The sequence below is a fragment of the Peromyscus californicus genome, unplaced genomic scaffold (genome assembly GCF_007827085.1).
Source record: "Peromyscus californicus insignis strain IS unplaced genomic scaffold, ASM782708v3 Scaffold_6__1_contigs__length_162567912, whole genome shotgun sequence".
Taxonomy (NCBI): Eukaryota; Metazoa; Chordata; class Mammalia; order Rodentia; family Cricetidae; genus Peromyscus; species Peromyscus californicus.
In genome coordinates this window covers 35,156,477-35,170,007 of record NW_026294584.1, presented here as the reverse complement: position 1 = coordinate 35,170,007, position 13,531 = coordinate 35,156,477, and the positions used below count along the sequence as shown (strand labels likewise).

Below are 13,531 nucleotides of genomic sequence, written 5' to 3'. Positions count from 1 at the left end.
TTATAAAAAAATAAATAAATTTGAAAACCCTGTAATGTGTGTAGACTAAAGCCAAACTACCACAGAATTTAAAAAAAATTGAAAGATTAAAAATGTTTTAAATAATCCCTTATTTTATACCTATTTGTAATGGGTATTATACATCCTAATTATCTGTATTATTTTAAATCCTCAGATTGTCTTTTACAAAAAAAAAAAAAAAAAAAAAAAAATGCCCCAAGGCAGCAAAGCAGCCAAGGTAGATAAGAAACTGGTGATGTCCTAAAGCGAATCCAAATCTATCTTCCACCAAGCTCTGCTCAATCCCTTTGGAATGTGCTTTGGCAAATGTTTACTACTGCAACTACATTTAAGTCAAAAAGGAAAATCACATAAACACCTGCCACACGTTTATGACGGGCCACGGGGCTATGCGCCCTAAGAGATGACCCAGAGATTGAGAAGTACATTAGGGAACAAAAAGTACAGAAGTGGGGGGGGGGGGGGCGGGTGAGGGGGGCGGTGTGGGACTGAGAATGAAAAGAACAAGCTCTTAGCAAACTCAAGCTGCCTTTGAGCCACCTCCAATATGACTTTTCAAGAGAACAAGGTTAATTTGGGGAATAAGTCACATACAAAAACTACCAAGGGTTGACTGGCAGAAAAAATCAAAGCTGAGCCAGTATGGTGGCCCATGCCTATAAATCCCAACACCAGACAGGCAGAAGCAGGAAGACCAGGAGATTAGGGCAGCCTAGGATACATAGTGAGTGTGAGACCAGCCTGATCTACGTGGCTGTGTTTATAAAACAAGAAAGAAATGAGCAGGAAAGCCTACCAAATGCCTAAATTTTTATAAAGAGCAGACCAGAAGATTTCCATCATCATTATTTCTCTCACTCCTTTTGGCTGAGAAAATAACCATGCTGTTGACAGCTCTAAGTGTCTTTCATGATATGCAACTTGTCAAAGTTCGGCCTTCCAAGTCCACTAGGCTCCCTAAAGAACCTCACAGAACCTGTGATTCTAAGTCTTTACTCTTGAGAAATTCGGAATATAAGGAACTTTTAAGTCTGAATGCAGAACTCCAAGTTCCACACAGAGGCTCAAGTGCAAACCTTCTTAAAATCACGCGAGTTTCCACTGCGGTGCAGTGTCGTCATCTCCATGCAGTACACAAACACTGTGTTTGCTGTGCCCCGCGTGTTAACGGAATGGTGTGCCTGCCGCCTCCTGTTAACAGCCCGAGAAAAGTAGCGCGGAGAACCCGCCAGGCGATGCCCGAGGGAGGCCGGGGCTGCGCGGGGCCGTGGAGACGCGCCACTTACTCTGCACCTGCAGATCCATCTCGCGCATCTCCGTGAAGCGGTCCCGCAGGTCCATCGGAAGCTGCTCAATCACTGTCAAAGGCACAGTCCGTCAGAGGGCGGGGCCAACGGCGAAGGTACGCGCTGGCGTCACGCGTGCGTGCGTGCGTGCGTGCGGGGGGGGGGCGGCTCACAACGAGGCTGCCAGTTACCGTGAGAAAGAAACATCCCCCGCTCCCCCTCCCTCCCGCCATCCCGCCCGCCCGGCCACTCGCGCTCCCGCCCGCCGCGGATCCCGCCCGCCGCGTTGCCGGCGCCGCGCACTCACTTTCCAAATAGTCCTCTAGGTACAACATCGCGGCCCTGACTGCTGCGGGGACGAACGGGTCCAGGGGTTTATTTGTGTCACTCGCTGTCGCCGGAGTTTTGTCCCTTCCAATATGGCGCCTCCGCTAGCAGCACCCGCTCGACTCCGGCAAAGGAAAAAAAAAAAAAAAAAAAAAAAGCAAAAAAAAAAAAAAAAAAGGCTCCACTTTGGCGCCTGACGGCGCTTGCCTCACTGCCGCCCGCCGTTGCCATTGGCTGCCTGGGGCGCTGACGTCAGCAGACCGGTGCGGATCCCCGTGGTGTTCTGGGAAATGTAGTCTTTTTTTTCCGAGCAGGGCCACCAGTGCGGGCACTTCTAGGCGTCGCAACTACAGAAACCACACGCCTGCGCGAAACGAGTACGCCAGAATCCGAAATGCGGTGCCTCTGTTTATTTGTTGATTTCTTGGAAGGGGAATGACGGGAGTTGTATGCGCCTGTCTGACATAACTAGGAACAACTTTTCACCTGTTCTGTGCTGTGATTCCAAGCCCGCCGTTTGTGAGTCATGGATTTCTAGCCGTGCTAGGCAAATAGCAAAGATTCTAAACGCTAGAATAATCGGCCAAGTTCGGAAAATTCGGATTGTTTAGAACAGAACTCTCTGCTGGAATTTATCTTCATTATTCACTCCTGAGATAGAGACGGAACAGCCGATTGTTGTCCCTGTAACTTTAAGATAATATATACTGAGACAGGAGCGAATGTGCATTTCCCAAATTAAAAGATGCCCAAAATAGTCGGCAATAGCCAGTTACGTTTTGCGGCGTGTCTCGTGTTCATTGTAAAGCAAATGTTCTAATGCACCTGCAAATAAAAATAAATAAATAACGACCAACCATAAATTATGGAGATTTACTCCATTGCTGGGACGTACCAGCAATGATTCGAATTCATATTGGGGAAATAGCTGGGTTAAGGGTTATAGTCCTGGGCTGGCTCTTTTTCTACCCTTAGCAAATGTTGTCTAGTGGTATAATTAGTGTATCACTGCTCCGTTTCTATCTTAAAATCTCTCATAAAAATTCGTGCACTAAATGAATGCTTCTGTGTTTTAAGGAAATGATCCCTTCTTAGACTATCTAGTGGAGCATCGAGGCACACCTGAAATCCCCAGACTGGGGGAGTTGAGACAGGAGGATCAGCAGTTCAAGACCAGCCTTGGCAATATGGGTAGTTAAGAGGCTAGCTCCAGACTATGAGAAACCTTATCTCATACCAAACAAAACAAAACAAAACAAAGAACAACAATATGACACTTTGAAGATGTATTTTATTCACTATTCTGAATATTTGTATATGTCCAATTTAAATTTTTTTAAAATGGCATACTTGTAGAAGCTATTTTGTTCTCTTCTAAAGCCATTTTCTTACTTCTTGTGTGTTAAACGTAGTCTATTTCTGTTTACTTTAAATCCAGTACTGAAAACTGTATATTTGTGCTATTTTTTCAAAAGCAGCTACATTTGCTCACCGTGCCTAATTCCATCTGGGTTGGGATTTTTAACTCTGAATTCACTTTTCTGGGGTTAATAAATGTAGAGATTCTTCAAGGCTGAAGTTAAAATTGAGTTTTCCTAGAGAATATTAGCATTTGATTCTGCACATTGCTGCAAGACACCATAGAACTTAGGGTCAAATTAAGTTGTGCAGTTGAGGTTTACTATATTGCACAGATTGATTGAATTTGAGCCTGTAACTCAAATACCTCATATACTCTCCAGGGCGACTTTTTCTCTCTTACTGACCTCTAAGCCCAGGACAAGCATGTTTTCTTACTGCCACCGTATGTGCAAAGAGCATTTCTCACTCACCCTTAGGTAGGGAATATTGCTCTTGGGAGCCGCAAATATTGCCTTCTATTAGACTTCTCCTTGAAAACGGACCATTGACTGTCTTCTTACAGTGGCATGCTGCAGGGCTGTCCAAGCAGCAATTCTACACATCCAGGATTTGATTGACAACCTCTGAACCAAGAGCTCACTTTGGCCTTGGTTTTCTCTGGATGTGCTCATTTGCTGTCCCTCATCTCTTGTATCCATTCTGAGAATTTCTTTGTCTTACGAGAACATCCGTACATTTGCATTTCTTTGTTTATTTGAGACAGACTTTCAGGTAGCCCAAGCTGGCCTCCAACTCACTATTATAATCAGATCTTGAAGTTCTAATCCTCTTGCTTCTACTTTCAAACCGCTGACTTTACAGGTTTGTGCCACCTCACCCCATCTGGCCCATCTGAGCTTATCAATCCAGAACTTTTCATTGTTTTTAGCAGACATTGCATTCAGAACAGTGAATATGACGTGCTGTCAATTGGCCAGGTAAACTGAGCTTCCTCCGGGAGTGTTCGGTATTGAGGAAAATGAAATTTAAAAATGATTCTAATTGTGTCAATGTATCTACAGCCTCCAGAGAAACCCAGAGTGAAACTTGCACACTGTCCATTTTCCTTACTGAACATAACCCTTATTGCTGGACTGTATATCACCTGCAGGAAACCTACTGGGTTCTGCAATCCATAATACTTGGTGATGCCACCGACACACAACCAACACCCCATTTCTTGGCAGTGCTTCTTATGTGTGAATATTCTTGCGTTTCCTGATATAGCTTATTAATTCATCAGGGGTGGGCTCAAGGTGGCCCTATTATATGCACTGTTTTGTGGTGTAAACTTGAGAATGAAGAGAGGAGAGGCCAATAACATTGTAACATAAGTGCACACATTGTAGCACAATAAATGTATGGTCCTCTTGCCCCTGCTGCTGAGATCCACCAGATCTAGTTCTTTCCCTGTTGTTCCCAACTTCCTCTGTCACTCTGTCTAATAAGAGCTATGTAATGTTGAAGGTGGTTTTAACATTCAGTGTGTCTGTGTCCAGATGTGTAAGTGGGAAATAGCAACAGCAATTCAGACACGGGAGTGCTTGTCAAACTGTCTGTCATCTATGCAGAGTTCTTAGATTAATTCAGGTATATGTCATTATTCAGCGAATGTCAGTTGCTATTGCAATCATCATTCTTAACATCATATGTCTTTCATAAGTTACCTATATTGCAACTGGGACTTTGTGGTGCTCTGGGTTCTGCTTGGTACCCCTGCTTCTTTTTAAACCAGACACTATTGGAACGTTAGCATTGTTTGGGGGGGAGATTTGTGTGTGTGTGTGTGTGTGTGTGTGTGTGTGCGTGTGTGTGTGTGTGTGTGTGTGTGTGTGTGTGTGTGTACCTGTGTGGGCATGCACATGTCACAGCTCATGTGTGGAAGCTAGAGGAAACTTATGGCAGTCCATTCTTTCCTTTCACCCTGTTGGTTCCAGAGAGGAAGCTTAGGTTCTCAGGCTTGACAATATGTGCCATTACCACAGAGCTATCTCCAAGGCCCTCTAGCATCAACTTACCCACAGCTATGATGCTGCCACTGTCGTGATAAATTCTAGGGAGTGACATGCAGGGAAGATGTAATATGCCATGAACATCAAGGAAAATTAATGCCCAAGTAGAAGGAATTAGAATTTAGGGAAATGAATAAAAAGTTGATGCAAAATGTGAGGTTATCAGAGTTCAAGAGAAAGGGGAGTTTAAATCCTTTTTGCAGCATGTTCTCGTAGGAGGTTTTCTTACTGCAAGGTTCAAGCACTTTCCTGGCTTAAAAAGAACCACCATCATGAAACTTACAATGGACTTTGAAGATTAAGAGTAGATTTTAATTCTGCATTAAACAGTATGTCTGCCCTAAAGACATCTGCATTATGTATGGAGAAGGAACGTTACCTTTAGCAAACTTCTCTACTTTATAAGATTAAAAATCCATCAGACCATTTCCTGGATGAATCACAAGCACACCAATAGATTGATAGTCTTCCCTTCACAGATCTGTGGAAGCTAGACTTTTCCTTCCCAATACTCATGTTCCTCAGGGAGATCTCCTTCCTGACCTGGTTTCTGCGTATTGGTGATGGGGAATCTGGAGGGTAGCCGAAAGCAAGGAGATAAGGAACTAAAGGGGGGAGTTGGCAGAACAGACTGCTCTTCAGGAGCTCAGTGGGTGGGTAAAGGAAAAATGGATGGTAGATCCGTGGATGAAAAGCTGTCACAGAGACATTCTTACAAATAGACTCCTGAGCTGGGCAGTAGCGCATACCTTTGATCCCAGAACTCCGGAGGCAGAGGCAGGTGGATCTCTGAATTTGAGGCCAGCCTGGGCTACAGAGTGAGTTCCAGGAAAGGCTCCAAAGCTACACAGAGAAACCCTGTTTCAAAAAAACAAAACAAAAACAAAAAACACACAAAACAACAACAACAACACAAATAAAATAAATAGACTCCTGATCAAATTGAAGGAGACACTCAGAACTAAGAGAATGAATTTTCCACAGGCTAGGAATAGAAAATACACTCTAAGTTAAGCAGTTTCAGAAGCTGAAATAATTTAGTTTAGAGACTCTTAACTGTTGGGTTTTTATTTTATTTTTGCTTTTGTTTCAGTGCTGGAGGTGACACCTAGACCCTTAGACACACCAAACATATGTTCTAATACTGTTGTGTCCCCGACTGCCAGGTGTTGAGGTCCTGACTGTATGGAGTGAAAATACGAACCGCCTTAGATCCTGTGCTGATGGGAAGCTATTATTAATCCTCTTGCAGTAGGTCAGCCATCATAGATGGATCATCAGTTAATGTGCCTGGGCAAATGATACAGACTTTTCCATCCATCCACTGACATTATGGTTGAAACATCCATCAAACGTATGAGAACCTCAAACCATCACACCTTTGTGTGGAGGCCAAATTCAGACTCCTCACAAGGTGCAGCGACTTCCCTATGATCGTAAAAATTATTCTAAACTGATGCATTGGTCAGCCTTGTACTGCTAGAAGGAAATACACAAGCAACGACCTGTCTAAAGAGAAAAGTGTTATTAACTCACAGTTTTAGGATTCAATGGCTAAGACTAAGGAAGAGCTTAGGTCGCTTTGGCATCCGGTGGGGGTGACAGATATGCCAGAAGCACGTGTCCAAGTTAGCAGTCAGATACTGAACTGGAAGTGAAAGGGAGAGACTGAGCAGAAGAGATGTGAGTCTCATAATCTCCTGATGGGGCACACCCCAATGACCTAAGGACTTTCTACTAGGCCCTACCTTTTAAAGGCACACAGCACCTGGAAAGCAAGATCTTAATGTACAGGACCCTTCAGGGTATTGACACTTTACTAAGACCATAACATTCCATGAGGGTGCCCACATGAAAACAAATGTAATACTTCCCACTGAGGTTTCTCCTCACCCTGGGAAACCAAGAGCAGTTTGTTTTGGAAATTGTCTCGTTTCTAAACATAACAAACCAGAGAAAGAGCTAAAGACTCAAGCTATTAGCTGATGGAGTTAACCGGAAAATTTGAAAGTGTAAGACCTGGACAGGCATGATTAATGAAATCAAGTCAGAGCAGAGAAATAAAGCAGATGAATCTATAAATTGAAGAGTCAATCTGAAAGGTCAATATGGGTTCCAGAAAGAGAACGGGGAAAAAATAGAAATACGAAGGAATCCATATGGCAACATTTTGATGTAGTTTTTTAATAAGTCAAACTATGATGGCCGAAATAGAAGAAAGGTTGCCACTGGGGACTGTGGGGGCTGAGTGACCTTGGACCACTTTGTTGACAAGAGTCACCCCGTGCCCTGTTGTGTAATAACTTTCAGAGGCATTGAGGCATTTGTGTCATGAGTAAGAAGTGGCACTAGGTAGCTGTGGGGTCTTAAAATCAGACGGTGCTGACTGTGAATTCTATAATTTCTAGTCACATGAATTCAACTGAAGTGCCCAAGTTCCCTAGGACTGGGCAAAGAAGGGTAGTTTGTCCTGTAGGGTTGTGGCTACTCTCACAGGGCTGTCTAAAACTACCTTGTGCGCATAAATGTAATCCTGACAAATTATTTTAGAATTGGCAGTGCTGAGAACTGAATGGCTTGTAAGTAACATAGCGAGGGTGCTGTGATGAGCGCGCTCACCAGAGTAGGCAAACAAAGGAAGATGCTGTCTCTGGAAGGTCTAAAATCAGAGGGAAAATTGACTTTCATGGCCTGCTTTGTGTCACTACCCTGGGCTAGGCACTCTAAACACTGTCAGTGGTTAACATAACATTCTACTGATAAACAGAATGTTGACCTAAGTTCTTTCTACACAGTCATTGCAGTTTGGCTTGAATTGTAATAACTGATGTAATGAAGAAAGGGTGGGAAATGAAAATCAAATGCATGAGGGTTGTCAAGAGGGGAACCAAAAAAAAAAATTTGAGTTCAATCATCCTGTGTGATCTCTTGTAGCTTTTATTTATACTTTTAAACCACGACATAGTAGGTATGGATTTTTATTACATGCAAATTTTGTTTACACGTGAAATACAGTACTGCATTTGACTATCTTAGAAGTTTTTGACACGCATTATTTAACATTTTTATTCCCCTTATTTAATTGATGTAACGTTTTAATGTATTCATTAATATAACAGACCCATGTTTTCTGCCTCAAAAAGAGAATGGTTATGAGGCATAGAAGCTTTATAAAATGATCCCAGAAACAGAGAGTAGTACTAGAGGGTCCCTAGAGGGGAAAAGTGATGAGAGGTGGGTGGAGGGTAGATGTAGGCTGGACATCTAATACAAAACTCAAGCGCATGTGAGACCTGAGTTCTCCTATTCTGCAGTACTGTAGGAGGATGTCATTTTCAGGAATATACTGTCACTGTCTGTCACATAATAACTAGGAAAAGGGTCAAAGGATCCCAACACAGGAGGTGTCAACTGCCCTGATTTCATCACTAAGCCCTGTGCTACTCAGTTATCATACTGCACCCTATAAATATCTACAGTGACCAAGTGTCAATTAAAAATGTTAAATTATTTAAACTGTTGAATGTCTATTTCTTTACCCTTCTTCATCATAGTCAGTCAACTAATTCATTGCATTTTATCATAATTTATAAAAAGAACAAATTTAAGTTTTCCAACTTTCCATTTCTATTTTTTTTTGTTTGTTGTTGGGTTTTTGTTTTTGTTTTTGTTTTTTTCAAGACAGAATTTTTCTGTGTATCGCTGGCTGTCCTGGAACTTGCTCTGTGCTCTGTAGACCAGGCTGGCTTTGAATTCAGAGATCCACCTGTCGTTGCATCCTGAGTGCTGGGGTGAAAGTCATGTCCCACCAGGCTGACATTTAACGTTCATTTAATGTTATATGTTTCTATCTCTAATTTATGACATTGGGGATTGAACACAGGGCCTCATGCATGCTAAGCACTCTCTAAGCATGTCACTGAGCTACATGGAAGCAAGAGGCAGATTTCAAGTGTCCTCTGCCATTGGTTTCCACTGTTTCTTTTCAAGACAGGGTGTCTCATTGAACTCATAGCTTGCCAAATGTCTAGACGGGCTGGCTTGCGTGTCCCATCATTCCCCTGTCTTTAGCTCTCAAGCATTGGAATTACAGGCACACATGACCACACCTGTCTTTGTACATGGCTGCTGAGTATCCAAACTCAGGTCCTCATGCTTGCCAGCAAACACTATCCACGATACAGCTCCCAGCACCTCAGGTTGCTTTCTTATTTTTTAATTTTAGTCTGTTCTTAATTAGCTCAAATCATTAGAATCTTAGGAATCCTTATTTCTCTAGAAGGAGCAAATTATTTTTCTAAACTTGTCTAGGATATCCTCACCATTGAAAAATAGAGTGAATTATGACAATACAGTGCTTTCCCACAGTCTGCCATAAATATCTTATGGAACTTACTACCTTGCATTACAGGGCTTGCCTCTCCCACTAATTCAGAATTTCTCAAGGGCAGAGACCATGTTTTATTCATCTGTTGATCCACAGAGCTGGCAGGTAATATGACTTCAATAAAGATGTGATGAATTATTGAATGAATGCATGAGCATTGAGAACAAGTTTGTAAGTTTTCAAGTTCAGATTGGAGAGAGGGCAGCGTGAAAGTATGGTGATGGCTAACTACTCCACTCTCTGAAGAAAATGAGATTCCGTTGGCCAGTGAAGTAACAGACCTGAATGCTGAGAAGAGTCTTCTAAATAGAAGGCTTTGAAGGAGACTCAAATACAGGAGTAGGTCAACTCCTTGAGAGTGGTTTTTAATTAGCTTGCCTTAAAAGAGTAGGCAGAGGGGAAAATGAAAGTAATATGGTAATTTGTGATGCTCTATATTTTAAAAATCCTTTGAAGCTCTAAATGCTAATCTGAAATACCAAGGCTTTTTGGGAATCTGAGAAAATATCTACTGCAGTTTATTTCAGCAAATATTTATTTTGCAGCAAAATGCTGCTAATATGATGATTTCACAAGGACACGTTTGTTAGAGCACATACAGCTGTGATCAAGACAAATTTGGTTAGTGCTACCATATAGTGAGATTTTGAGGAAGGGAGCAGATGACTTGTCAAGACGAATTACCATAAAATCTATTGAGATACATGGATTTATTTGATGAAGAAATCACACACAAACAAAGATATAAGGTGATGATAAAGATATATAAAAAATCCACAGATTAAAAAACTTTTCAGTCATTAAATATCATGGTTTTGATGATCATCTATAGCAGTGGTTCTCAACCTTTCTAATGCTGCAATCCTTTAATACAGTTCCTCACGTTGTGGTGACCCCTAACTATAAAATTACTTCACTGCTACTTCCTAATCGTAATTTTGATACTGATAAAAATTGTAATGTGGATATCTGATATGTAACCCGCAGAGGGGTCACAACTCACAGATTGAGAACAACTGATCTACCATCATGTATTAATGACTAGAATACTTTCTAAGAAATGGATGATACCATCATTATGTAAATACACACACAAATTTAGCTGGTCTAACAACTGTGTGGTATATATTTTTGATGGAGCCTATAGCTTCTAGACTACAAATCTGTACTTCCTACATATTGGTCTAGTGATTTGTAACACATGGTAAGTATTGTGATTTAAGAATATCTAAACATAGCAAAGTTGTAGTAAAAATGCTAGGCAATAAGAAATTTTCAGTTTCATTATAATTAATTGTGTGGGATCACCAGTGATCTTGATTGTAAATAAATATTAAAATGTAATATATGGGGCTGCTTATGATAGGATACATCCTAATAACAAGTCTATACAGTTGTTAATATATCAAAGCACTTCGACTTGCTAGAAAATACCAGATTTTCTGTGCCACTCGAGTGTTTCATTCTAACCTGGTTGCCCTATGACTCCTTGGTGCGCTTTCTGGACCACCCTCACTATGTATCTATGGAGTCAAGGCCTCCCAGGATTGGGTTTTCAGTATTTTTCTGTATGCTCTGTTACTTATTTTGACTACCACCCCCAGATCCAACTTAAAGTACGAAAGTGGAGTCAATAAAATAATTGGTAGAACATGATAGCACATTTGTAAAAATTTTAAAAATGGCATGTATGGATTTTTCCTTACAGATATATTTATATTTAGACAGTAAAAGTTAATAGTCATTTCTGAATGATAGTAAAACTATAATTGATGATATTTTAACATATTTATTAATTTTCCAAAGTGTATGATTATTTCATAATCGGAAATATATTTTGTATGTACAGACCATGAAAGCAGTAAGATTATCAACACAGTGTTGTGTCTCTGTGTCTCACATTTTTCCAGGTCTCACAGCTGTTTTTTTCAAGGTCAGTTTTACTCTCTGAAGCTTTTCATGTTGGGTTAATATTGGTTTGAGGAGCCAGATGGTACCCAAGTGTCAAAATATCAAGACAGGCCATAAAGCAAATAAAACATTTGGGATTCTGGATTCTGAGTACCATTACTAGACATGGACCAGACACATAATACTCAGAGGTAGGGGAGGCAGATACAGAAATAGGAAATAAAATCAAGACCATGCAGAGGAAAGAATTTCTTGCCAAGTCAAACCTGGAACATAGGCTGTCATTCCAATGGGTAGCTATGGCCATTTGAGGTAGCAAGAATAACCAATGAGAGAACTGAGTCTATTAGAGATCAAATTCTGGTTTTGCACTTGCTCAAATTGTGATCCATGTGGAGTGATGGCTGAAGCAGGTGATTAAAGAGAAGTAAGAGTCCCCTGTGTCGTGGGATCACTTGAATAGTTTTGTCATCTAGTTCAACATGCAAAAGTGTGCCTTTTAGCACTAGACTGGGACACGAGTACATTTGAATGCTATCCAGATATAGATGGTAAATGGGTCCATTAGATAATGCTGTTCAGTGCCTTGAGCTTTGATCCATGGTGAAGCTGTATTACAGGAAGAGTGCTAATCTGTATACTGCTGGTTCTCAAACAAGAGTGATTTTGCCCCCCAGTGGACATTTGGCAATATGTATAGATACTTTAGATTTCAAGGCATGGGGAAGTACCAGTGGAAATAAGAGGATAGAATCTAAGGATGCTGCTGAACATTCAGCAATACACTGCATAGGGACGTGTAGTTGCTATCAATCTAGAATGTCAACAACACTGCAATGTTATAGTTGAAGAGCACACAAGGTGCCTATCAACGATGTCATTTCCTTAACTGAGTAGTGTCAATTTGAGGAACGCATACTGAGAACAGTGAGAGATTACTATGTTATATTAACACTCTTCCTCCATGGTCTTCTCCTTTTCAACTTCTCTAATTGCTGTAACAATGTTAATAACAGGAACAAAGCAATTAAATTAAAAGAAACTTTGTATTTTTGAGGATATACTTTATGCCAGTGGTTCTCAACCTGTGGGCTGTGAGCTCTTTTGGGGTCACATATTGGATATCCTGAATATCAAATATTTACATTACAATTCACGACAGTAGCAAAATTACAGTTATTAAGTAGCAATGAAATAATGTTATGGTTGGGGGTCAGCACAACATGAGGAACTGTATTAAAGGATTGCAGCATTAGAAGGATGAGAACCACTGCTTTATGCAATGGTATTTTTATGATTTTAGAAGATGTAACCACACTTAGAACTGACCTCTGTTTCATTTTATTTTCTTTTTTCTTTAAAAAAATTAATAAAGACCATGTAAATGTTGAAAAAATAGGTACCATCTAATACTAATAAAATTGATCATATTTTTATTGTTAGCTTTTTCTAGTATTTAATAAACCTTATTGGGGAGGTTATTATAAGCATATATCCTTTTATACTAAGGTGTGTATTCTTTTTAAAAATGAGTGTTCTATATGCTGAACTTTAAATATATATCCTTAGTCTTTTTTGCTAAATTAAATAATTATCCAGAAGTAAGTTAAAGTAGAACTTTAAATATATATCCTTAGTCTTTTTTGCTAAATTAAATAATTATCCAAAAGTAAGTTAAAATAGTTTCAGCTAATCCCTTTAAAAGTTACTACTACTTTTTTGTCCCCTTGATAAGAAATATGTCTATAGTAGTTAAAACCATGGTAAAATAAAAGACTAGAATGTAGCCTAATTATTTCTCAATGTCCATTCAATGTCCTTTAATTTTATATATAGAAGCAATATACATAGACAGAAACATGGTAGATATATGAAATTGGATACTTTTCAAAGTAATATTTATATATGGTAATAATTTAACAGTATAAAAGCCTTTAGGATGAAATGTAATAGACTTCTGCCTTATTGTTTTGGGAGTAATTATTACTTATATTTTTAATTCTTCTAGCAGTTGGTTTTGTAAGTCAAAATTATAGACTCATAAGCCTCTTGAATCATTAAAGTTAAATGGGATATATTTCCTCTTCAGAATGAAAGTGTGAATATAGATAACTTACATTTAGTCCTGGGATTTGACATAAATTGCTGTTTTGTGCATTACAATCTCAATGGTATTTAAACATCTA

General features: G+C 40.0%; 1 protein-coding gene across 3 annotated transcripts in view; it reads right to left on the bottom strand.

The window, feature by feature from the left end:
- The window catches only part of Ing3 (inhibitor of growth family member 3), a 29,077-nt gene extending 27,306 nt beyond the window's left edge, over positions 1-1,771 (bottom strand). Inside the window, exons 1-2 of one of the 3 annotated variants that reach the window (XM_052720682.1) lie at positions 1,615-1,771; positions 1,308-1,379 (exon numbers count right to left, since the gene is read on the bottom strand). In XM_052720682.1, the coding sequence (XP_052576642.1) occupies positions 1,308-1,379; positions 1,615-1,642 (100 nt within the window). In that variant the 5' untranslated portion in view covers positions 1,643-1,771. Of the gene's footprint in view, positions 1-1,097; positions 1,257-1,307; positions 1,380-1,614 lie in introns of those variants that run through there. The other 2 variants (XM_052720684.1, XM_052720685.1) reach the window with 2 other exon arrangements.
- Between the last annotated feature and the right edge of the window lie 11,760 nt (positions 1,772-13,531).